Source organism: Crotalus tigris, unplaced genomic scaffold, assembly GCF_016545835.1.
Source record: "Crotalus tigris isolate CLP2741 ecotype Arizona unplaced genomic scaffold, ASM1654583v1 scf7180000018975.1359446, whole genome shotgun sequence".
Taxonomy (NCBI): domain Eukaryota; kingdom Metazoa; phylum Chordata; class Lepidosauria; order Squamata; family Viperidae; genus Crotalus; species Crotalus tigris.
Window position 1 is genome coordinate 650,317 of NW_024097306.1, and position 26,276 is coordinate 676,592.

General features: G+C 40.0%; 1 protein-coding gene across 2 annotated transcripts in view; it reads left to right on the plus strand.

The window, feature by feature from the left end:
- Window positions 1-26,276, plus strand: part of ALPK2 (alpha kinase 2) — an 84,519-nt gene that overhangs the window by 16,599 nt on the left and 41,644 nt on the right. For both annotated transcript variants that reach the window (XM_039358093.1, XM_039358094.1), the window contains exon 3: window positions 1,884-3,318. In XM_039358093.1, the coding sequence (XP_039214027.1) occupies window positions 2,005-3,318 (1,314 nt within the window). In that variant the 5' untranslated portion in view covers window positions 1,884-2,004. The remainder of the gene's footprint in view (window positions 1-1,883; window positions 3,319-26,276) is intronic.

The following is a 26,276-nucleotide window of genomic DNA, read 5'->3' on the forward strand; positions in this document are numbered from 1 at the left end:
TAACTAAAACGTAATATATATTACATCATTACTTTTAAAAATTAAGCTGCATCAGTTCTCAGGTTCACACACTCCAGTATTGTCCATCAAAATAGAAATTTGGAAGCTTTCCTTTTTCTTTTTCATTAACTACAGCTTGCTGAGTATGTCCAATCTGAAACCATAGTTACTCTTATGGAGACTTAATTTAAGGTTCAGTTCAAAATACGCTTCTTTGCAAACTTTAGGTGTGTTTAACTAGAATTTCTTGGCTTGAAAAAAGGGGAGAAAGGTTGAAATCTTTGTGTCTCAATAGTTCCCTCTTTTCTAAAAAGAAAAAAAGAAACCTTAAAAAAAAGATTTGCATTTGAAAACGAATAGCAATAACATTTGAGAAAAATGACTTACAGAAGCAAAACTTTTCTCCTTCCCTTCTTTTATCGGATTATATAATTGTAAGAAATTACAAGAAAAGGGTTAGATTAACAGAAAACCAGTGTGCCAACAAAAGTATACAGATAAGAATGTTTAAGTTCCATTAAAATCCATGGGACAAGGATGCCTCAATTAAGTATGACTAACTTGTCCAGAATTGGGAAACTTTATTGAAAAACTACTGTGAAGTAGCTGAAGAGCAATTAAATATTCTTGTATTATCCTTAAATATTCCTGTATTATTTTCTATATACGTTTACATTGTCAAAGAGGTAAGGCTCCGGACCATTTTAACCTGCTAGTTTCTTTGCTTCTGCCTGAATCAGTTTAATTGCTATCTCCTGGTGGTCCAAGATGGTTTTGGCTGAACTAATGAACAAATTCATCTACATGCAGAGCATGATTGAGCTCTGGAATTGATTCTCATAAGACATGGTTAAGCTTCTCACTTGGATGCCTTTTAAAGGAGATTGGATCCCTTAATAGAGAACAGATCTATCTAGGACAGTGGTTCTCAACCTGTGGGTCGGGACCCCATTTGGGGTCGAACGACCATTTCACGGGGGTCGCCAAACAAGGCTGTCTGCCATTTTTTCCCCTTTTCTTTGGCCACGCCCCTGGCACCCAGTGATGTATAAGTGGTTGGGGGTCACCATAACATGGGGAACTGTATTATGGGGTCGCGGCATTAGAAAGGTTGAGAACCACTGATCTAGGATTATTGGTCCTGAAGATGCAGTGTTACTCTTGTATTGGAGATACCTGTCCTTCAAATAGCAGCTGCAGGACACCCATGTCAGAAGAGAGCTATGTCTCCTACTTGTGAATTGTCCAGAGATGTCTGATCAACTGCTCTATAGGAAAAAAAAATACTGGACTAAGCCTTTGGGAAGATCCACCAGGCCTGGTATTTACTTTTATAGCCACATGAAACCTCTGCAAGTAATCCTGGAGTCATCTCTGTTCTAAAGAACATCCTGCTTACTTGATTCATTCCCCTTTCTTTGGTATTAGATTTACGTCCTAGATTAGATTCTAGATCTCAGAGTACTGTATTATTTTAAATGGTCAAACTTTTGCCATTTGATAGTCAAAGATGCTTCTTATTTAGAACACTTCAGTCATACATTAAAATATGCCTTTGTTAAATGAATGTATATTAAGTGTTTGATATTAATATTACATGGATGGAATTGGATGGCCTATAAATCTAATAAGCAAAGATTAACATTTAATGTTCTATGTGTTTTAAAATCTAGAGGTTTACAAGCATTAGCTGATGTGATTGGCTAGAAAAACTGTTCTTCAGCTTTCTTAACCTGACTTCAAGAGAATCTGAAGGATATCAAATTTAGCTTGGTGGTAGTCATCATATAGAAAATTGAAATAAAGGAGCAAAAATTATAAAAGCTCTAGCTGTTATAAAATGCTTGTGATTAACCCATTATTCTTCTGATTAAAATTTCCAGAACCAGAATCCATTGGACTATGAACAAAGAAAAGCATAGGAACAACAATCTTCTGTAAACCTGTCATTTTTCCAACAGTAGAAAATCATTACAAAAATGCTAATTGATTGAAGGAAAAAAAATGGAAATTAACAATGTACCCTCTGACAGCTTTATTCCAAGCAGAACCCAAAGTGTCTCTGGTCTTTTTATTTATGATGGTGTTGAAGAGTGTTGGAATTCTATTGAAGGCAAGGAAGATGGATTTGACAGCTCAGAAGTGGATTCCACGCTACCAAGTCAGATTTCTGAGTGCATGGGCAGCTGTTGCTTTAATGCTAAAGACTTAACTGCTTGTCAAACAACTGAATACGCCAAGACATGTGAAAAGGGTAACCTCAGCAAAGTTTTGAAAGAAGACACACTGTCTGAGAGTCACACCAGGATTCCTCTAGAAGATAAGTTCTACTTATCGGAGAATTCCACTAATATTGTGAATAGGGGCACTGAGCCTCACCTGGATGGAAACTTTATTGAGGTCACAAGGGGTTTTCAGAATGATTTCCTTGAAGATACTGAATGTTCTAATGTGATGACAGAGGAGATGTATGAGGACTGGGAAGCAAAGCTGAAGTTTCTGTTGGAAAGTGATGACGAGGAGGGTGAACTAATTCCGAGTACTGATTGTGATGGGTGCTCTTACTTCCTCAGTGAAATGCCTCGCCTGTTTCAAGTATCAGATAACACCATGCCTATGGAGACCACCATTGGCTTCAGTAGACATCAGTCAAAATCCAAAGAGGTAGCTGTCCGGAGCAACTTGACGGCATACAGACCATCAACTTTGCAAACACGAATGACTCTTACCATTGGACAACAGCAGAGTAAGAATCTCAGTATGAAAAACAAAGAAAAGCAGAAACAACCGGTGATCAAAAATAATTACTCCACAACAGAAGAAGAAAATCGTAGCAACAGTTGCTCAAGTTGTCATGTTTCTGCTCTCAGATCACAAGGCATAGAAAATGGAACTTCAACCATGAAATCACCTTCAAGACACTTAGATGTTTCTTCAGGAACAGCAGGCAAACAAGATATAGCAGAATGCAAAAACTTCTCAGGGGAAATCAAATCTCAACGAGTAATGCAGATGGGAAAGAAAACGATGCGAGGGAAGTCCAGTCTGCCCCATTCTTTAGAAGATCCTTTAAAAGTGCTACCTCCCAAACCGCTTCACAACTCCAAACCTCATACAGTTCAGATGGAAATAAATCATCTGAGTTCACCCATACCGCTTCACAGACAAGGAAAGACCACCCCGGACTTAACCAATGTTGCAAACCAAGACGCTTTATTTCATGGTCAAAGAAGCAAACAAAGGGACCGATTGGTAGGCAAATGGATTACTGGTCTGTCAGAAGGAAGCCAAGCAGCAGAGGAAAATGCTATGCTGAAGGTAAGAAAATGTTTATTTCTGTAGCATATCTATGGGAAGATGCAACTGCAATGACTTTAATGTACTTGATTCCAACATGTCCTGAAAGAATGCAAGCCATTCAATCTGCTGATTGACAACTACTGCTGTTGAGGAAATCTGGTTTTGAAAAATGGCCCTGATAAACCATAGCTGCTATCCTAATTATAGAAAGAGGGCAGGAGGGGTTGATCCTGATAATAGCAAATGGTACTAACGGGACCAGTAGACAGCTGGAAAGAGAAATCTGATATTGAATCTATTCAGTGTCCTTTATTGAAGCGGTGGCTTTTTCCTACAGGGCAGTTTCTCAACTGTGGACAAAATGAACTCCTTATTGCTTTGGAATTAGGAAGAGTTTAGAAAAAGAGGTTGCTTGCAATTCTTGAATTATCTGGATTATATATTCTACTTATTTCTCAAGAATATTGATTCTCAGAACTATGATTTCTCATTCCTAAATTTCCTGTTCCTTAACAATCCTAAATGACTTAGCTAAGCTATAACCTACTAGGCTACTGATCTATCTTACTGCCCTGTAGAGAAAGGTGTTATTGCAATGTAACAATGAAAGAAATAAGTTAAATAGGAGCTGGGTCCAGCAATAATTTTCTACATGTATGTTGTATGTTTTTGCAAGCTCAGCAGGGAAAAACTGAAAAATGTCCTCTTCAACTTCATTCATGCTGTTTTTATAAAATGCAGAGATGGAAAATGAAAGAGAAATTGTACAGAATAGGAACAAGATAATACTGGGAAGATGTGTGGAGAGTGGTAGTGGTGAAAGCTTTCATCTTCTCTTTCTATCTGGTGGCACATATTTCTCTACCAGTTTTCCGCTCTGTGAATCTCACATTTGGATCATCCAAAGTGCCAGGTCTGCTTCAACTTAGCAAACTTTACTTTCTACATTCCTTGCTACTCTTTCTTTTATGGTGATGGGAAGTGAGAACCATGAGAATTAAGTCTGCCATGAAATTATAATTGATCTGGACATTTTTGACATTGGATCTTGTGTACACTTTGAGATGTGGTGATTGAAGCTAATAAGAAAGGACTTTAGAAATCATTATTATTATACACAACAATGTAAAATCACAACTGTTGGTTATTTAGTTCAGGGCTTTTCAATCTTTTCACCCATTGTACCACTTTTAGGATATGGCAACATCCGAGTACCACCAGTCGCCTAGCTAGGTGTCAAAAACTTGATGACCCCCCAAAAAAGAAAGAAAAAAATGATAAAGTACAGATAGTCCTTGACTTACAATAGTTCACTCAGTAACTGTTTGAAGTTGCCATGGCACTGAAAAAAGTGCCCCCCAAGCCACACCCGAGCAAGACACCTGCCTGCCCGCTCACTGGCGCTCTTCCTCCTATCTGAGGTTTTCATTGTTGTGAGCATTGTTGTTGGAGATTGGCAGCAGGGATGGGATGGGGGGGTTGGTTTTTATTCCCCCTGTCTACTGGGTGGTTGCAGCAGATTTTGGTCACTTCACATGACCCTGGGACACTGTGACCATCATAAATATGAATCAGTTGCCAAGCATCTAAATGTAAATCATACGACCTGGAGATGCTACAACATTCCAGCTGATTGATGCTTCTTCAGGGCTCAGCAGAAGTGCCAGGATCAGTGCCAAGCTCCAGCTGGAGCCTGGCGCTGATCCTGGCGCTTCCACTGAGCCCTGACAGCCCTGCAGCTCTCTCACTCAGGTTGTGCAGTGCTGCCACCAGTTCAGCTCATTCCCCTTCCCCATTACCACTTTTCTAGGATGGTCGCGTACCACCTGCCAGGTGCCAATGTACCATAGATGGTACCTGTACCACTGGTTGAAAAGCCCTGCTTTAGTTAGTGTTGACCTTCATTTGCATTGACTTCTTCCCAAGAAACTAGGATGTCATAGTGCAGTGATAGCGAACCTTTAAGAGACTGAGTGCCCAAACTGCAACCCAAAACCCACTTATGCATCGTCGAGTGCCAGGTGGCTGGGTTTGGCCAATTGGGTGGGCCTGGGTGCAGTGGTAACGGCAGACTGGGTGGGACTAAAAAGTTCAATCAATCAATTCCAACTTTGCAAGATCTTTTTTTTCCCGCAATAAGTTGAAATTGACTGATTGAACCTTTTTTTTTTTTTTTTGCACATGGCAGCAGAGGCCTAAAGCGAAAAGGTTTTATAAAACCCAGCTGAAGGCCTAGGATTGGGGCGATGGTGCACGTGTCCACAGAGAGAGCTCTGAGTGCCGCCTCTGGCACCTGTGCCATAGGTTTGTCACCATTGTCATAGTGTATTAGTGTAGTATATATGAAGATCCACATACATTACACCATATATTACTAGGACCACCACTGTCGGTTTGTACCATAATATTTCAATTTTAATTTTCCGATCTTGATAATTTGTGATCTTCTCAAATTCTTTCTCTTCTGTTCTACGGTATTATCCCCTGGTACTGCCACTTCAAGTATCCACACTTTCTTCTTTACCCATTTGTATTTGGAAATCCCACAAAATTTTAACCTGCTCATTTTCAACTACTTTTTCAACAGTAAATTCTAACCGATTTTTCATTGCTAGCACATGCTAATTTTTAGAGATGTTTCGAAACTCATTTTTGTGACTGTGTTATGCTGTTGTTTATAATCAGTTTGTATGATCTTCCCGCATGAGCTCAATATTTGATCTACCGTTTCTTCTGCTTCTTTCTACAATTTGCACTTTGATTCATTTGGTGATTTTTCAGTTCTGGTCCTGATTACATTAGTTCAAATAGCTTGCTATTGAACAGGCAAAATTAAACCTTCAATTTCTTTTTTTAATATTCCAGTTTTAAGCTATTGTCAGGTTTTATTTTTATCCGCTTCCTCCTTGATCTTTTGTAGAACTTGACCGTGTAAAACTTTTCCTTGCCAGCATTCTGTTTGTATTTTTATTACATTATTTTGATATTTATGTTTCGTTACCTGTACCTTCAGTAAGTTCTAATTTTTAGCTTTAACTTCAGTACTTGTTCTTGACTGTTTTTTACATAATCAGTCAACGCATCCTTTTCTTCTTTGACAGTTTGTTGACTTGAGGTTAGCCTCTGCCTCTGTTGTTTTATAATTATGATGATAGGTAATACCGAGTTGATAGGCAGATGTTTGACGGTGTTAAAGATATCATCAGAGGATACAAAGTGTTCCAAGCAAAGCTACCTTTTGTTAAAAGGCAGTGAACATACGTAATACTCCTGTTTCTTATTTTTTCCATCACAACAACTGTGAAGTGAGCTTGGCTGAGAAAGGGATTGACCCAAAGTCATCAGTCAGCTTTCATGCCTAAAACAGAACTAGAACCTATAGTCTCCTGGTTTCTAGACTAGTACCTTAACCACCACATCAAACTGGTTCTCTTTTTAAATTTAAATTAAATTTTAAAAAATACATTTTCTCTTTAAGTGTCTTTAGGTCAGTGTTTCTCAACCTTGACAATTTTAAGGCATGTGGACTTCAACTCCCAGAATTCCACAGCCAGCAATGCTGGCTGTGGAATTCTGGGAGTTGAAGTCCACATGCCTTAAAATTGTCAAGGTTGAGAAACACTGCTTTAGGTGTATGTGTACCGTATTTTCCAGCGTATAAGGCGACCCGGAGTATAAGACGACCCCCGACTTTGGCACCGATTTCCATGCCTAGAAAGTCATCTTATATGCCGGAAACTACCGTAATTTCCAGCGTATAAGACGACTCGGCATATAAGACGACCCCTGACTTCGGCACCAATTTCCGTGCTTTAGAAAGTCATCTTATACGCCGGAAAATGCGGTATATGTCTTGTTGTATTGCCTGAATAAATGACACTCCTATAGTGTCATTTCAGTAACTAACACTGAAAAAATTAAAACTGAATAAATAAAGTTAACTTCTACTGAAAAAAAAAAAACAAGCTGAACTTTTAGTTTTCTTGATATGTTCTATCTCCATATTTTACATGCTTAGGTATGGGTGAAATTTTCAGGTTAAGTCCTGATGACTTCATGGTTAGCTTCCCAGCATGCAGAAGTGATTTCTGTTGTCTACTTCTATTCCCAACCTAGCCTACATTCCTGGTATTCCCTGATGGTTTCCCATCCAGTGTGACCCAAGTTTCACTTTTGAACCTAGATAAGGTCAACCGGATGCTGCCACTTTCTGCAGCTCTTCAGATTTAAGCACATGCTTAAATAACAATGGCATATTTGTTGTTAACCATTGTTAATCCTACGTTAAAATCCAGAAGTATGAAATAAGCTATCCAATGCTCAACCGTTTCCCTCTATTTCTAAAAACAGAAATGTTTTGGACTATTTAAAAGCACATCAGTTGCTCACGGGTCCTAGAAGCCAAGTCACTGGATAGTCATTTTGAAAACAGCATGCTTCAGAATCACAACATATTTCCATTGCCCAGAGAGTGAGTGGAAAGCAGAGAAACTCTTCCACGTAACTGGTTCAGAGTCATACTGGTGACAGGCCTACCATGACAAATTGTCATTTCTTCAGCTTGCCAAAAGGTCAGTGGTGTCAATGAAGGGTTGATGCAATCTGCCAGCAGGCAGAGTTTCAAGGCAGAAGAACAAGAAAACAACTTTATGTACCATAATGGAAACTTTTTAGTTCTCTTCCATTGCCTGGGTTCAGAGAGTTTGCCTACATATGAGATTGTCTGTCTTCAAAAAGCAAAGGACCACAACAATGTGAGGTTTTCAATAAACTATCTCCAGCAGAGTCTCATTGTAAAGCTGCAAACAGACAAAAAAATAAATAAATAAAAATCCAAGAATGATCAATGAATTGCAAGCAGCTTCATCTTCCCTCCAGCTTTGATCCTGAAATGACATCATTTAGATCACTCTAAATCCAAAACTTATCTCTTGTTCTGTATATATATTTGTCTTGGAAAAACATGCCAGTGCTTTACTTAAAAAGCAGGTGTCGCTTTTATTTTAGTAACAACTGATCAAAGAAGCAGGAGACGATACTTTGATTATCAAAATTGCCTGCAAATTCATACTGTGAATTTTCTCTCTGGCTGCAATGAAAAAGAGAGAGGGAAAAATAAAAAAAACCCTTTTCCTCTGAACATGAAGCGGTTAATAGTTGCACATCTGAGTAATGCATGATGTGAGACTACATTTATACCTAACCAGGCTTATTGTTATGTATCTCCAATGGGAGAACTAAAGGTTTAATTTGAACGGAATGGAATTTTAATTGGCCTTTTGATAGCTGTGTAATTTGGTGTACCCTTGTAGTTATTTTAAAAATGGTTAGTGTTTGGCGTAAGTTATTTTCAGATCTGGACCAAGTCATTTTGTCATTTGTGTACAGCATGTGGTGAAAACCATCTCTCAGAATTCCTGGTGATGTCATGGGAGGATAGTAAAATTAAATACTCGGTTTTGAACCATCCATTTCTTTAGATTGCCAAAAGTAAATAGTGGGGTGCACTATTGTAACATTTATATTTTCTTAATATTAATTCATAACTTTTTAAAGTTATAAATTATAACCTTTTGAACTGTAATCCGCCCAGGTTCATTGACTGAGAAGGGTAACTGTAGAAACTGAATAAACAAACAAACAAAGAACTTAATTTCCTAAGTATCCTGGGCAAAAATTACAACACAAAAAAATCCAGAAATTAATATTTGGACAGCGTCTGTGAAGTAGTGGTTTTCCCCCTTATTTTCCAAGTTCCATGTTATATTTGTTATATGGTATATATATATTTTTAAAAAAGAATAATACTGATACGAATAAAAAATCAATTAGATAGGCTAGAGGAAGGGTGTCTAACTTGCAACGTCACGTGACGTGTCGCAATGTATCGCAACTTTTTTGCCATTGCCGGCAATGGGGTCGGCACGGTTTCGCTATGATGCATCTGGCCCGTGGGCCAGCAGTTTGACACCCCTGGTCTAGAGAATAAAAAACCTAATAGAAGCAATAGATTATGGGCAGGTAATCAACAAATTTAAAACAGTCTATTCTAATGCATCATTAAAAGCTTAAAATGCTATAAGACATTTCCTACCTAATTTTTAATCAAAATATGTCTCTGTGGAACTTTAAAGAAACCTGATTAACACATCTGGAGGTCAATAAGAGGAAAAGAGAAAAACTATTGACGGTAAATAATACATTAATAAAATACTGTAAATAATATATAGATTATATGTCAAATTAAATTATAAACTCTGAAATCCAAATTTTGAGTATAGTAATCCATGTATGAAATTGTAATCTGAAAATAGCTTCCAAATAGAATTGAATTCCACATCAGATATGCTTTATAAATATGAGTTTATTTTGAGCATCAAAACCTGCTTCCACAATTTGGTTAGCTATTCTTCCATAGAAGAGATCAAAGGTATTTTCCAATAACAAGGATATAAAACCCTTGGCAGTTGTTAACATATACAACGGCAGTTGAGAATGTTTTGGAGAAATGTTTGGTTTAGTGAAGTCATGTACAAATAATATAGGATGAAATGGGATTAGACTTTCAACATTTGCTGCATTCTATAATAAATTATTTTCTATAATAAATTATTTTCTGTTACGGTTTGTAAACCTGCCATCACATGTAGAAGAAGGATACAATCTTTTCGTTACACGTGCAGCATTAAAGAAGGAGTTTTCAATAATTCAACATTTCCTGTTTCCTCTTCTATTCTTATCTGTTATGTCTAAAACCTGGCTCACTTAAAGCAATCAAGTCACTTTCAATTTTATTAGTATGCAATCCTGAGCAAAAGTAGAGCCACATCTTGTATAGCTTTGACCAGTGCATTTTTATTAAAAAAAAAAAAAATAGTGCCGGAACTCACACACGTCATACAACCCACCTTGCCTACCCTACAAGGTTCCATCCAAAAAAGATGCCAGAACTCCATTCTGGGCGTTCTATGAGAAAAAAAGCCCTGGCTTTGACCCAATACATATCAAAACAAGACAAAGGCAGACAGAGTGTATATTACAAGATAGCGTTGTAGTGCTTTTGATAAATCCATATGAATGTCCTTCATATTATTTCTCCTTTCCTATTAGGTCAGCATGCTAGCCATACAGGTAGTCCTCAAGTTATGGCTGTAATTTGGCCTGGCAATTACAGTCATAAGTAGTGACAGTCATAAAAAGGGTCAACATGCAGTCAGAGGGCCGTTTTTACGACCTTTTTTGTGGTAGTTATTAGGCAAATCCACTGATTGGTATTGGCTGGTTTTTGCTGGAAACTGAAAATAAACTTCATGATAATCAAAACTGTCATAAATCATGGTCATGTGACCATGGGAGGCTGCAAAGGGCCATAAATGCAGATTGCTTATTAAGTGGCTAAAATATGACCACGTGACCTGTGGGGAGATGGCAGAACTTCATAACTGGATCATAAGTCTTTTTTCGGGGCTCCATTGTAACTTTGAATGGTTGCTAAGTTAATAATAATAATAACAACAACAACAAAAACAATAATAAAGTTGGAAGGGACCTTGGAGGTCATCAAGTCCAACCCTCTGCTTAGGCAGGTAACCCTATACCATTTTGGACAAATGGCTGTCCAGTTTCTTCTTAAAAACTTCCAGTTTTGGAGCATTCACCGCTTCTGGAGGCAGGTTGTTCCATTAGTTAATTGTTCTAACTGTCAGGAAGTTTCTCCTTAGTTCTAGGTTGCTTCTCTCTTTGGTTAGTTTCCATCCGTTGCTTCTTGTCCTGCCTTCAGGGACTTTGGAAAATAGCTTGACTCCCTCTTCTTTGTGGCAGCCCCTGAGTTGATGACTATCTTTGAGAAAAGGTCAATGAATATAAACAATTTGGTTCACTGGGCCCTAGGTTTTCTCCCTGTCACCCTCAGAGTCTTGCGGCAAATGTTTTCTTACAAGGATATTTTAAGCAAGTAATATGTTTCTGTGTGTGGAGCATTTTATAGGTTTAATATTGAATGCAGCTTAATCTACTTGCATTTGCATGCTTTCAAACTGCTAGGTGGGCAGGAACAGGAACTCACCCTGTTGCCTGGCACTTGGTGCTTGAATCCAGCTGCCAGTTTTGCAGCTGACAAGCTTGGCATTTTTAACTGCTGATCCACCAGGAAGTGTCCACCAGGAGATCCCCTAGGAGGTGTCCCAAAACTTCAGTGATAGAAAACCCTCTGATGCCAGTCCTACAACTATTCCTTCTGCATTTTTACTTCCCATTCCCATTCAAAATACACAAGTAATCACGTTTGCGCTGTAAAACTTTGGGTAGCCACTAGTACTACGATAGCAATGAATTAAAGTTTTCTGCGTCTCTTTGGTGCCATCTACTGGTCTTCTAATTTTTTTCAATCCAATTTGCACTTTCACAAATATGAAGAGAATAAAAGCAGAAAATAATAATAATAGTAAAAATAACAACAATAATAATAACAATAATAATAAAGTTGGAAGGGGCCTTGGAGGTCATTGAATCCAACCCCCTGCTCAGGCAGGAAACCCTACACCCATGGTGGCGAACCTATGGCATGCATGCCACAGGTGGCACGCAGAGCCCTCTTTGTGGGCACGCATGCCGTCGCCCCAGTCCTAGGACTTCAGCTGGGTTTTATAAAACCTTTTTGCTTTAGGCCTCTGTCACCGTGTGCAAAAAAAAAAAAAAGGTTCAATCAATCAATCAATCAATTTCAACTTCTCATGGGAAAAAAAAAGATCTCGCAAAGTTGGAATTGATTGAACTTTTTAGTCCCACCCAGTTTGCCTTTACCACCACAGCCACACCCACCCAATGGGCCACGCCCACCCAGTTGGCTACACCCACCAAATGGGCCATGCCCACCCAGCACTCGACAATACATAAGTGGGTTTTGGGTTGCAGTTTGGGCACTCAGTCTCTAAAAGTTTTGCCATCACTGCCCTACACCATTTCGGACAAATGGCTGTCCAGTCTCTTCTTAAAAACTTCCAGTGTTGGAGCATTCACCACTTCTGGAGGCAGGTTGTTCCATTGGTTAAGTGTTCTAACTGTCAGGAAGTTTCTCCTTAGTTCTAGGTTGCTTCTCTCCTTGATTAGTTTCCATCTGTTGCTTCTTGTCCTGCCTTCAGGCGCTTTGGAGAATAGCTTGATTCCCTCTTCTTTGTGGCAGCCCCTGAGATATTGGAACACTGCTATCATGTCCCCCCTCGTCCTTCTCTTCGTTAAACTAGATATACCCAATTTCAGCAACCGTTCCTTATATGCTTTAGCCTCCAGTCCCCTAATCATCTTTGTTGCTCTTCTCTGTACTCTTTCTAGAGTCTCAGCATCTTTTTTACATCGTGGTGACCAAAACTGGATGCAGTATTCCAAGTGTGGCCTTACCAAGGCATTGTAAATGGTATTATTATTTCACGTGATCTTGATTCTATCCCTCTGTTAATGCAGCCCAGCACTGTGTTGGCTTTTTGGCAGCTGCAGCACACTGCTGGCTCATATTTAAGTGATTGTCCACTAGGACTCCGAGATCCCTCTCACAGTTACTACTATTGAGCAAAGTACCCCCTATACTATACCTGTACATTTGGTTTTTCTTGCCTAAATGTAGAACCTTGCTTTTTTCACCATTGAATTTCATTTTGTTAGATAGCGCCCAGTGTTCAACTCTGTCCAGGTCCTCCTGTATCTTAAGCCTGTCTTTTGGAGTGTTGGCTATTCCTGCCAGCTTGGTGTCATCCGCAAATTTGATGAGTTCCCCATCTATCCCCTCGTCCAAATCGTTGATGAAGATGTTGAAGAGCACTGGGCCTAGAACAGAGCCCTGGGGCACCCCACTACAGACTTCCCTGCATGTAGATGCGGTTCCATTGAGGACCACATGCTGAGTATGGCCAGTCAGCCAGCTACGAATCCATCTGGTGGTGATGCTGTCTAACCCACATTTTTCTATCTTATCGAGTAGTAGGTTGTGATCTACTTTATCAAATGCCTTATTGAAGTCCCCTGCTTTGGCTAGGCCTAGGATGAGCTTCCTAGCTGCTGCTGCCACCAGCTGACTGGGTCAGACTCTAGAAATTAGATCCTTCTCTTGGTTAGCTTTTTAAATTCATAACAAATAAAAAAAAACTAAGTGCAATAGAAAGTAATAAAGCAAGAAGCAAAACAAAATAAACAAAAATGAAAAAGTAATATGTATTAGAACAATTGTATATTCAAATCATAAACAAGGAGTTAAAGATTGACCAAATAGAGCCATATTGATCAGCGTTCCTACAACATGGAATTAACATTCATTTTTAAAAGGTGTAGATATATCTTCTATCCACAAACAACTTTTTGGCTGCTTTCTATGTATGATAGGTTCTAGGGTATAATTTAACTGTATTTTCATATCTTTGACCCCTATTTATTTTCACCCTGCCCTACACACAATCTTTGGAACATTAAATCAATGTAATTGCAAAGGAGCAAGAATACATCCCTTGGACCATATGTGGCTTACAGATGGTCCTTGTTCAATTACCACATGGGTCTTATAATTTCTGCTGAATATTATTTCAGTCAGTTAAAGAAGGAATATCTCCCTTTCTCTTGGAACAAGGGGCAAGTTATGCGGAGGAGGATGCAAAGACTTCCGAATGAAGAATGGAGGCAGGGGTGTAAGATAAAAATATGTGGTTGATTGTTTTGCATGTTTGGAATTTGATTGATTATGTGCTGTCAAATGAGTGTCAATACTTAGAAACCACATAGAAAGATCTTCCCCGGGATGATCTGATTCTCAACCAACCTGATTCTCAAAGTCTGCCAATGGTACATCTGTTGTCATTGAAACTGAGTGTATCAACCTTAATGCTGAAATTGACTGCATCCATTTTTTTCTCTTACAATCGATTTCTCAAGGGGTGTAGGTCTTTGTATAATATGTCAAGAATATAATATTCGAGCCTGTTCATTTATGCTTTGAATGACAACCCTGGATTGATTTGTCCCATGAGCTTAGAAGTTGGAGTTTGTGGTCCAGTTTAATTTCATTAGGGCAATGAACACTTTTCAAGAGCAAGTGTCAGATAACCTCCTTGTTAAAAATGTCATTGGGGTTTTTGGGGGGTGGGAGATCCTGGCAGTTGATGAGAAAAGAATTCACAGGGGAGGCTATTGCCTAGATACCTGGAGCGGATAAAAGCACAATTCCCAAGGTGAAATCAAAGGCACCAGACTGTGCAACAAAGAGACAAAAAAATGTAGATGAGCAGGATGGGTTGAGAAGAGGACACCTAGCTGAGGTGAAAAAATGGCTGCTGAACTTTGAAATGCCACTTAAAGGGATCCACCTTCTTGGTAGGACAAGGCACTGGTGTGGCCAGAGGAATTAGAAAATGTGGAATAAATTTGTGTTAAAAATGGGCATTTCCAAGGAGGTTTGTACATTTCTGATGGTGAAGGGATGGGACTTCAGGGGAAATACACTAGCCCAAATAGTCTTATGCAGACATGTTTCTCTAACATAGAGCTGTTAACTGCTCATATACAGTCATTATAGATCAGGGGTCCCCAACCCCCAGTCCAAGGACCGGTTCGGGCTGCAGCATGACAGAAACTGGGTCACACAAACAAGCAAAGCCCCATCCGTGGGATGCAGACAGCACACAAAAGACACCCCCTCAAACAAATCTCTCTCCACGGAACCAGTCCCTGTTGCCCAAAAAGTTGGGGCCCACTGTTATAGATAGCAGGAAGCTTAGGATAAACGATTGAAATCAATTGTCATGCATATACAGATAGTTCCTAACAACCACTCATTTAGCAACTGTTCAAAGATACAACAGTGCTGAAAGAGAGGTTCTTACAGCCAATCCTCAAAGTTCTGGATGCTTCAGTGCCCCCACAGTTATGTGATCACAATTCAGGCATTGGGCAACCGGCTTGCCTTTAAAATGGTTGCAGCTTCCCATGGTCACATGATCAGGTGGCAGGCGTTAGATTCTAACTGGTTCAAGGTTGACTCAGCCTTTCACCCTTTTGAGGTTGGTAAAATGAGAGCCCAGATTGTTGGGATCAATATACTGACTCTGTAAACCACTTAGAGAGGGCTGTAAAGCAATGTGAAGTGGTATATAAGTCTAAGTGCTATTGCTAGTGCCATCTGCCATCTTCCTTGCCAACTTCCCACAAGCAAAGTCAATGGAGATGATGGCAGGGAAGTGGTAAATTGCTCCTGCTGCCATTCCTTTCCCTCCTAGGGAACTCATAGGCAGCAGAGTAAGTGTGGGTCCCAGGCAGGCAGGTGGCTGCCCCATTCGGCTTCACTCGCACTGCACCTTCCATGCCCAGCCTTGCTGGACTCGGGCTGCAGCACCCGTCCTCTGCCCGACAGCTCTCCCGAGCGCTCACCTGCCTGCCCACCAACCTGCTTATGAGCTGCCTTAAGAAAGGTTCATCATGACCAGGATCCATGACTTCCAGCTAGCTTCCCCATTGACTTTGCGTACTAAAAGCTGGCAGGAGATCACAAGTCCCAGTCACATGAGGTCATCGCTTGATGACCCACTCAATACTTGCTTAACAGCAGTGGGGATTGTCAGGATTGTCGTTGCTTAGTGATGCAGTGATGTGACATTGTGTTTTTAAGCCACATTGTTTAGCAATGGAAGTTCCGATCTCAATGACTAAAGTTAAGCAAGGTCTACCTGTAAACAATAATTATGAAAAACATGATTCATAAATCTTTGCAAAGCAGATGTTCTATCTGACAATCCATAAGACATCACTGTACAGGCAGTCCTCGACTTACAACTAGTTGCTTAGCAACAGTTCAGAATTCCAACAGACCCCTCCTCCCGGCCGGTACTTATGATCTAATTTGAAGTTCTTACAGCCATGTGTCATGTGACCACATTTCTAGATGTTGAGACTCTAGAAAGAGTACAGAGAAGAGCAACAAAGATGATCAGGAAACTGGAGGCTAAAACATATAAGGAACAGTTGCTGGAATTGGGTATGTCTAGTTTAATGAAGAGAAGGACAAGGGGGGACATGATAGCAGTGTTCCAATATCTCAGGGGCTGCCACAAAGAAGAGGGAGTCAACCTATTCTCCAAAGCGCCTGAAGGCAGGACAAGAAGCAACGGATGGAAACTAATCAACGAGAGAAGCAACCTAGAACTAAGGAGAAACTTCCTGACAGTTAGAACAATTAACCAGTGGAACAACCTGCCTCCAGAAGTGGTGAATGCTCCAACACTGGAAGTTTTTAAGAAGAGACTGGACAGCCATTTATCTGAAATGGTATAGGGTTTCCTGCCTAAGCAGGGGGTTGGACTTGATGACCTCCAAGGTCCCTTCCAACTTTATTATTATTGTTGTTGTTGTTGTTATTATTATTATTATTATTGGTGCTCAGCAACTGAAACATGTACGGCCATTTACAGCATCCCACGATCGCATGATCACAATTTATGACATTTTTGCTGAAAACGGGCATTTACTCCCAGTTATCAGCAAAAGCGTCCCATAGCGAGCAATGGGTTCACTTAACAACTCTGATGTTTGCTTTATGACTGCAGATTCACTTAACGACCATGGTGACTCACTCAATGACCGTTTCCAATAAAAGGTTGTAAAACCAGTTTGGTCACATGATAGTCTGCCTTATGGCCATCATGACTTACAACAGTAATGGGCAGGCTTCATGACGGTCCTAAGTCAAGGACTATCTGTGTATTCGCACTTCCCGGGGCAATAATCAAAAGCTGTTAAATATTTTACCCTTCTTCCATATAAATCAAAGTGAAGATCTCCAGAGGTTCAACTTGGCAAAGATTTTTCTAGTTGTTCAGAAATGAAAGGGAAGGGATAGCTATTTTTAATGTTTAATGATCCAGTACTCATTATTTCCCCACTGAGAGCCACTCTTTCTTTTTCATCCAAAAGTTCCTGCATTGGCAGGAAATGAGAAGGGGTGATAGATAAGCTTTTCTAGAAGTTATTGCCAACAACTTTAGGCAGGCTACTTCTGCTTGGGTGTTTTATAGGAATTTGGCCTCCAGGAATGAGGCTAATTGTGCACTTACAGACTGATGTGTGCGTGTCTTTGTTTCCGAATACATCTGCCCAGTCTGGATATTTGGAAGGCAAAACAGGAAGATTTACTTTAAGAACGATGCAGATCCTTGCAGGTTATGAGCCTTGCGGTGTGTGTGTGTGTGTGTGTGTGTATTTGATGATATTGATGTTATGTTCTCAATACAGCTATTCCTCGATTTACAACAGTTCATTTAGTGACCGCTCGAACTTACAACGGCATTGAAAAAAAGTGACCATTTTTCACACGACCATTGCAGCATCCTAAGGGTCACATGGTCAAAACTAGGACGCTTGGTAACTGACTCATAGTTGTGATGGTTGCAGTGTCTCGGGGTCACGTAATCCCGTGTTGTGACCTTGTGACAAGCAAAGTCAATGGGCAAGCCAGATTCACTTAACAAGGACATTGCTAACTTAACAATTGCAGTGATTCACTTAACAACTGTGGTAAGAAATGGGGCAAAACTCACTTAACAAATGTCTCACTTAGCAACAGAAATTTTGGGCTCAACTGAGGTCATAAGTGGAGGACTTCCTGTACACGGATTATGAATCTGTAAAAGGAGGATGAGTAAAGTAAAAGAGCAGAAGCTCCTGATTACTGCTAATCTGTGAGTCATCAATAATCTCAATGATAGCCGTGTTCCAATATCTCAGAAGCTGCCACAAAGACGAGGGAATCAAGCTATTTTCCAAAGCACCTGAAGGCAGGAGAAGAAGCAATAGATGAAAACTAACCAAAGAGAGAAGCAACCTAGAACTAAGGAGAAATTTCCTGTCAGTTAGAACAATTCATCAGTGGAATGACTTGCCTCCAGAAGTTGTGGGTGCTCCATCACTGCAGGTTTTTAAGACGAGATTGGACAACATTTGTCTGAAATGGTATAGGATTTCCTGCCTGAGTAGGGGGCTGGACTAGAAGACCTCCAAGATCCCTTCTAACTCTGTTATTCTGTTAAAACAAGGCAAGAAGTGAACCTGAAGTTGAATCAAATCTTGGACTAATGTTTGCCCTTGTTTCTGTAGTTGATATTAACATGCTCTCCCTAAGTATGCTTCATTACATATTTTTATGGGGGGGTTAATTATGTATAAGATATCATGAAGTCTGCCTATGAATTATCATGCATGTAACTTCCTTGCATACATACTATGGAAAAGCTATTTAGAAACATGCTTTGTTTCCTGATTGAGCAGTGGGTTGGACTAGAAGACCTCCAAGATCTCTTCCAACTCTGTTATTCTAGTATTCTGTTATAACAGCAGGGTAGACAGATTGTAGGGGGCATATTGTAGTGGATTATTCAGTCAAATTACGTATCATGCTAGAATCTATTAAAGACAAGAGATGTATTCCGGTGCCAAAGTAACAAGAATGACGAAGGGCCAATTGTTGAGCTCCCTAGATGTGAGTTCAATCTAATTTCTCATTTCTCCAGCCTCCCAACCCTTTAGGGCAGTGTTTCTCAACCTTGACAATTTTAAGGCATGTGGACTTCAACTCTCAGAATTCCACAGCCAGCAATGCTGGCTGTGGAATTCTGGGAGTTGAAGTCCACATGCCTTAAAATTGTCAAGGTTGAGAAACACTGCTTTAGGGGCTGAAATCATCTCATTTCCTGACAAGCCAAATGCCAATATCGTGACAACTAAGCACTCCCAAGATTTTCACAGAAGCTTCTCTAATCACAATTTTGAAAAGGAAGAGGGATTAGGTGGCATAAATTTAACAACTGCATTATTTCACTTTTAGGAGCCAATTTGTCTCTGAGCTTCTTCATTCTCTTGGTAACAACCTTTTGATGAACAGGAGGACAGCTGTACATTTTCCAAACAACAGAAGAATGTGCAGATGTTCTGAATTTATAATATTGCCTTTTCTCAGCCAAACAGGCACAGTCAGCAAGGAATTTACTTCCAAGACTTTACTTCAGGGTTTTGCAGTTTACAAGCAAGACAGGTGTTGACACAGAGCAACGAAATCACAATACCCGAACAGCTTGCCTGCAAAAAAATGCCAAACTGCCAGAACCCAAGAGGCATAGTCAGGTCTTCTGGCTGGGGAATTCTGAAAGTTGAAGTCCCACACATCTTAAAGTTGCCAAGTTTGAAATTCACTGCTTTAATGGAACACTCAGGTTTATGATATAATAACCTGTTCCAGCCAGGGCCTTCTTTTCCTATTGTGTCTAACAAAATGGTCAGTTGTGTTTGTGCATGGGTTGCACCCAAAGTAAACATTAACTAGCCCTTAGGGCAAGACTGGAAAAAGAGACTCACTAGGTAATGTTTAACTTTTTGAGTCCAAATTATTAGTGTATATCCCACAATTTTGCATCAATTTCTGGTGGATCAATTGGGTCAGCTGGAAAGCTAATAGCCCGGGTTCTAGATCCAAGTGCCATGTGATTACTTGCCCCAGCTCCTGCTCCTGCAGTCTGAAAGCATGCAATGTGAATAGAGCAATAGGTACCACTATGGTGGGAAAGCAACTGTGTTCCGTGGGCCACGGCGTATAGTCATGCTGACCAGGTGATCATGGAAATGTGTTTGGAAAACATTGGCTCCCTCTGCTAAGAAACAGAGATGAGCAGCACCACCTAGAGTTGGACACAACTGGACAGGGGAAACCTTGACCTTTTACCTTTACCAATATCATCATACGAGGTTTGTTCACTGGGATTTGGCTTATATTACCAGAATGTACTATTCTTTCTATCTCCAAAAGAGCATCTAAAGGTTTGAAGGGCTTCTTCTTGACTACAGGAAGCATCAGACCGTAATGTGGGATCCAATTGATATGTAGAGAATAATCCTGATTTTTGGGGTGAAGTTCTTTAATCTTGGTGCAGTTGTATAGAGCCTTAAAGCTTCTAGAACTACAATAATACCTGACAAACTGAACTACAGCATTTTCTTAATGATGTTTTTGTTTTTAGTTTATTTGTTTTATGACAGGACTCCCCAACCTGTGGGTCATGGGTCAGTACCAGTCCGTGGCCTGTTGGCCATTGGGCTGTGGAAATGGCTGGCAAGTCCCCACTCATGTTAGTGCTGCCACGCAGGAACTAGCAGCCCCATTCGCACATGCATGGGGGCGCTAGTGCCACCGCCAGCATCAAATGGGCACTAGCACCCTGTTTGCACATGCGCATGGGTACTAGTGCCCCATTTGCACATGTGTGCAGGCACCAATGCCACCACCAGCCCTGCTGTGGCTGCATGTGGCCCACATGCGCATGCACACAGGTCCTACCACTGCTGTGTGTGCCCTTTTTGCACACGTGTGCATGAGCACATATATATGTACATTTCCCTGCTCCTCCCTTTCCCTTTGGGCTGCCAACCCAGAAAGGTTGGGGAGGTCTGTTTTATGACATCCCTAGGTTCATTAATGGCTATGAGTACAGCACAGCAAGTTATATATGAATCTGATTCCATGGGTCTCTAAAATCTAGTTCCTGACTTGGCCATTTATTGAGTGACTCTAGATGAATCACTTCCAGCTTTATCTACCATACAAGCTAGTTGTTCTGGGCATAAAATTAAGAGTTTCATAGGAATAACATCATCATCATCATCATAAGTTGGAAGGGACCTTGGAGGTCATCTAGTCCAACCCCCTGCTCAGGCAGGAAACCCTATACCATTTCAGACAAATGGCTGTCCAGTCTCTTCTTAAAAACTTCCAGTGTTGGAACATTCACAGCTTCTGGAGGCACTGGTTGTTGCACTGATTAATTGTTCTGTCAGGAAGTTTCTCCTTAGTTCTAGGTTGCTTCTCTCCTTGATTAGTTTCCATCCGTTGCTTCTTGTCCTGCCTTCAGGCGCTTTGGAGAATAAGTTGACTCCCTCTTTTTTGTGGCAGCCCCTGAGATATTGGAACACTGCTATCATGTCCCTCCTTGTCCTTCTCTTCGTTAAACTAGACATATCCAATTCCAGCAACCGTTCCTTATATGTTTTAGCCTCCAGTCCCCTAATCATCTTTGTTGCTCTTCTCTGTACTCTTTCTAGAGTCTCAACATCTAGAAATGTGGTCACATGACACATGGCTGTAAGAACTTCAAATTAGATCATAAGTACCTGCCGGGGGGGGTCTGTTGGAATTCTGAACTGTTGCTAAGCAACTAGTTGTAAGTCGAGGACTTCTCTTTGTTAAATTAGACATACCCAATTCCAGCAACCCTTCCTTTTATCCCTGATCATCTTTGTTGCTGTCTTCATCTCTCAAGACATGGCAAATGCAATAAATAAATCAATGTTCATTTGAGAACAAATAATAAAAGGCCATCTGTCTTCTAAAAACAGATAATGAAAATGTTGCCAAGAAAACTGAATAGACTTGTCCAGGCAGTTGCCAGGAGTCAAGTGGGTAGATGGGAATGGATGCAGAGAGAGAGAGATGATAGTTGGGCAGACAGACGGACAGACGATGACAGCTGGCTAGATAGATAGATATGGATGGATGGATAAATAGATATATAGATGTCAGCTCAAGGCAATGATATACCTAATACTCCTGCCTTCTATTTTCCCCACAATAACCCCCCTAAAAGGCACAAAGTTACCCAGCCAGCTTCCATGCCCAAGGAAGGACTAAAACTTAGTGTCTCCTGAATGTTCTTCATCACTACATCAAACTGGCTCAACCAATTGCCTTGGCTTTCATGACACAATAAACATAAACTACCCAGAGTCTGCCCATAGCCTAAACTATAACTGACTAGCAATAGTTCTGTGTGAGGTGCTTTTGATTTTTCTCAGTTAATGCTACAAAAGTGAGAAGCTGGAGAGATAATTACTCAATCAGCATTTTTCAGATATTCAAAGAGATGATCAATATCCAAGGGCTGTATGAAGAATGGAAAGGGAAGAGGCTTAGTTGAAGGTCAAGAGAAGGAGAATGTGAATTATAAAAAGAAGAGAAGAACAAATGGGCCAAATGCCAGGTCCCCTATCTACAATAAATAAAATGAAGCTAATTTATAGTTTTTAACCAGCTGAACAAACAGCTGCCAAATGGAAAATCCATAAAGCGTTTGTTTTGCTTTATGAATGACCAATCTTTGATCAAGAATATTACCATGCAAAACATTTCCAGAAACGGCATTTATTTTTACTCCACTTTTAAAATAAAACATGCCATTTGTGTTTGGCAAGCTATCTGTGCTCCGTTCCTGAATTTTTTTGTAAGCTCATTTCAAAGACATCCCCAGGTATCCTTTTATGTGCTAGAACAGCCCAGTCACTGCAAGCGTCAGCTGGTCTCACAATCCTGGAGCCTCAAACCATAAAAATAAGTAAATGTGTGTGTGCATGCAGCCTGTTTAACTTTCACTGAAAAAAATACATATACTTCCATGCTTCTACCTCCCTTAACAATAATTACGATGGTGCTTATGGAGGATAGTCATTTATGGAGTAATAACCAGTTTGGTTTGGTTTTTATCAAACATGATTTCATTTTTAATTAAAAAGTGTTGGGACATTTTAACTTGCTTGTAATTTTTGATGTGAGTGGATGCCAGATGCTTTTTTCTCATATAAACAATAAATTGCTACCATTTCTTGCAGAACAGTTGTCACAACGTGTCCAAATGGCACTTTTCCTGGCTGGGTGTGCATGTGGCTTTACGCATAATAGTTGTTTCATAGGGGCAGGGTCCATTGAGGCTTTGTTCATTTTAAATATATTGGCTTATTTATTTATTCAGCATATATGGCATATCATACATTGACTTGCAATATATATTAGCATTGCACCTAGATATAATAATCATAATCACAATCACAACAACAACAATAATAATAAAGTTGGAAGGGACCTTGGAGGTCATCTAGTCCAACCCTCTGCTCAGGCAGGAAACGCTATACCATTTCAAACAAATGGTTGTCCAGTCTCTTCTTAAAAACTTCCAGTGTTGGAGCATTTACCGCTTCTGGAGGCAGGTTCTTCCACTGGTTAATTGTTCTAACTTTCAGGAAGTTTCTCCTTAGTTCTAGGTTGCTTCTCTCCTTGATTAGTTTCCATCCATTGCTTCTTGTCCTGCCTTCAGGCAGTTTGGAAAATAGCTTGACTCCCTCTTCTTTGTGGTAGCCCCTGAGATATTGGAACACTGCTATCATGTCCCCCCCTCGTCCTTCTCTTCATTAAACTAGACATACCCAATTCCAGCAGCTGTACCTTATATGTTTTAGCCTCCAGTCCCCTAATCATCTTTGTTGCTCTTCTCTGTCCTCTTTCTAGAGTTTCAAGATCTTTTTTACATCGTGGTGACCAAAACTGAATGCAGTATTCCAAGTGTGGCCTTACCAAGGCATTGTAAAGTGGTATTAATACTTTGTGTGATCTTGATTCTATCCCTCTGTTAATGCAACCTAGCACTATGTTGGCTTTTTTGGCAGCTGCAGCACACTGCTGGCTCATATTTAAGTGATTGTCCACTAGGACTCCGAGATCCTTCTCACAGTTACTACTATTGAGCAAGGTACCCCCTATACTATACCTGTACATTTGGGTTTTCTTGCCTAAATACAATAAAATATGAATGTTAAAAAGACCTATATTCAGATATCAGTGTCTACACCATCTCACCATTGAAGGGCAGCATTGTTTATGTGAAAAAAATGAGACACTGGATTGGTATATGCCCTCAGCTTAGAGCCAATCGTGATGTGATATCAGTTTGACGTGGGACCCCACAGTCACACTGAGGGGAGGATACTATGCTCTAGAGCAGGGATGTCAAACTGCTGGCCTGCAGGCCGGTTGCATCATGTGGAGGCCGCACCCACCCCAGTTCCAACATTGCAAAAAAAGTCACAATACATCGCAACATGTCTCATGATACAGCGACTTTGACCCCCGTGCCCTAGAGAGTCCGGGGGAAATGCCGTGTAAGGTGCAAATCCTATTCAGGATCGTTCATTGCTGCTGTGGTAGTTCAAAATCTGGCACCTTTTGTGTAGGGTCATTTATTTGTCTTCCTGTGTTTCTGGTCCACTCCAGTGGACATTTTGTTTCTGTGTCATGTACAAGAATGTTTACAGGAATTAAAAACAGAACTATATGTCCCAAACAACTGAGTAGAAAGTCTCTTTCTCCAGGGGCTGTCACAGAGATGAGGGCATTGATTTATTCTCCAAACCACCAGAGCAAGCAGGACAAAAACTAATGGATGGAAGCATGTTAAAGAGAGATCCAACTTAGAAGTAAGGAGAAATACGGTAGCAATAGCACTTAGACTTATATCCCACTCCATAGTGCTTTATAGCACTCTCTGAAGTGCTATAATGTCAGTATATTGCTCCCAACAATCTGGGTCCTCATTTTACTGACCTCAAAATGGTGGAAGGCTGAATAAAATAAGATATTTAGGGATACAACTAACTGCTAGATGCGTTACACTCAAGAGAGACAATTATGATAAACTAATTGAACAGATTAAAACTGATTTAGATGCTTGGACCAACCTACAGCTCTCCTTTATGGGCAGAATAGCAGTAATCAAAATGAATGTGCTACCGAAAATTTTATTTTTGTTCCAATGTATACCCATAAAATTGGATAAGAAATTTTTTCAAAACTTTAACAAAACTATACTCAAATTTATTTGGCAAGGAAAAAAAGCAAGGATTAAATTAAAATTACTGCAGGATTCGAAGGAAAGGGGGGGGGACTTGCCCTCCCTGACCTGGAAAAATACTATCAGGCCATAGTACTATTATGGGTGCGGGATTGGATACTTTTGAAGAACAGGAGATTATTATGTATGGAAGGTCATGATTTACAAATAGGATGGCATGGGACCAGAAATATAAGACACACAAATATTTTCGAAGGCATTGTATCAGACGAGCTTTAATTGATGTATGGGTTAAAACCTGGCAACCAAACTATACTCAAGTCCCCGGCTGGATCTCATCATTAGAAATGCATGTACATCCAAAGTTTATCCAACTAGGGAAGATTATAACATATAAAAACATACTAGACGAGAAAGGGGAATTGAAACCCAGAAAAATTCTTCAAGACGAAGGGATAGAACTAGAATGGTGGGCATACCTTCAGCTACAGGCGAGATACTGGAAAGATAAAAAAGAGTTAGGCATAAAAATAGAACCGATAAGGCTGGATAAAATATTACTAGGTACTGAGGATAAAATGATTAAAAAGCTATATCATTATTTGTTCGATCAGGCAATGTATGAAGAAAAGGTAAAAGAAACCATGTTAACGTGGAACAGGGATTTTGATCTTAGCTTTGATCTGCATATCTGGCAAGAATTATGGGTACGAAATAGGAAGCTTACTTTGGCCACCTCCTACAAAAAAAAACTCTACAAAATGTTCTACAGATGGCATCTCCCACCCACAAGATTAGCTAAAATGGGTCCAAATATTTCTTCCACAGGCTGGAAATGTAAATTGGCAAGAGGGACATATTACCACATGTGGTGGGAGTGCTCAAAAGCCCGTGACTTTTGGAACAAGGTTAAAAAATGGCTGGAAGAAATACTAATGATAGAGATAGAGCTAAAACCAAAACTCTTCCTACTAGCCATAACTACACAGAAATATAACAAAGGGATACTTTACTTGATGCTACATATTCTCACGGCTTCTAGATTGGCATATGCACAAAACTGGAGGAATAAAGAAATTCCAACAGAAGAAGAGATTTTATATAAAATCTTATCATGTGCTGATATGGATAGGCTCACAATGGAAATGAAGGACAAGACAAAGTCAGATTACTTTGAAATCTGGGAGAAATTCTATTGTTGGTGTGAATCAAGGAGAACTGTTCGGGTTTTAAGTTAGTGTTAAGATAGAGATATATAAAACTGTATGTTAGTATATAGAGAAACAAATT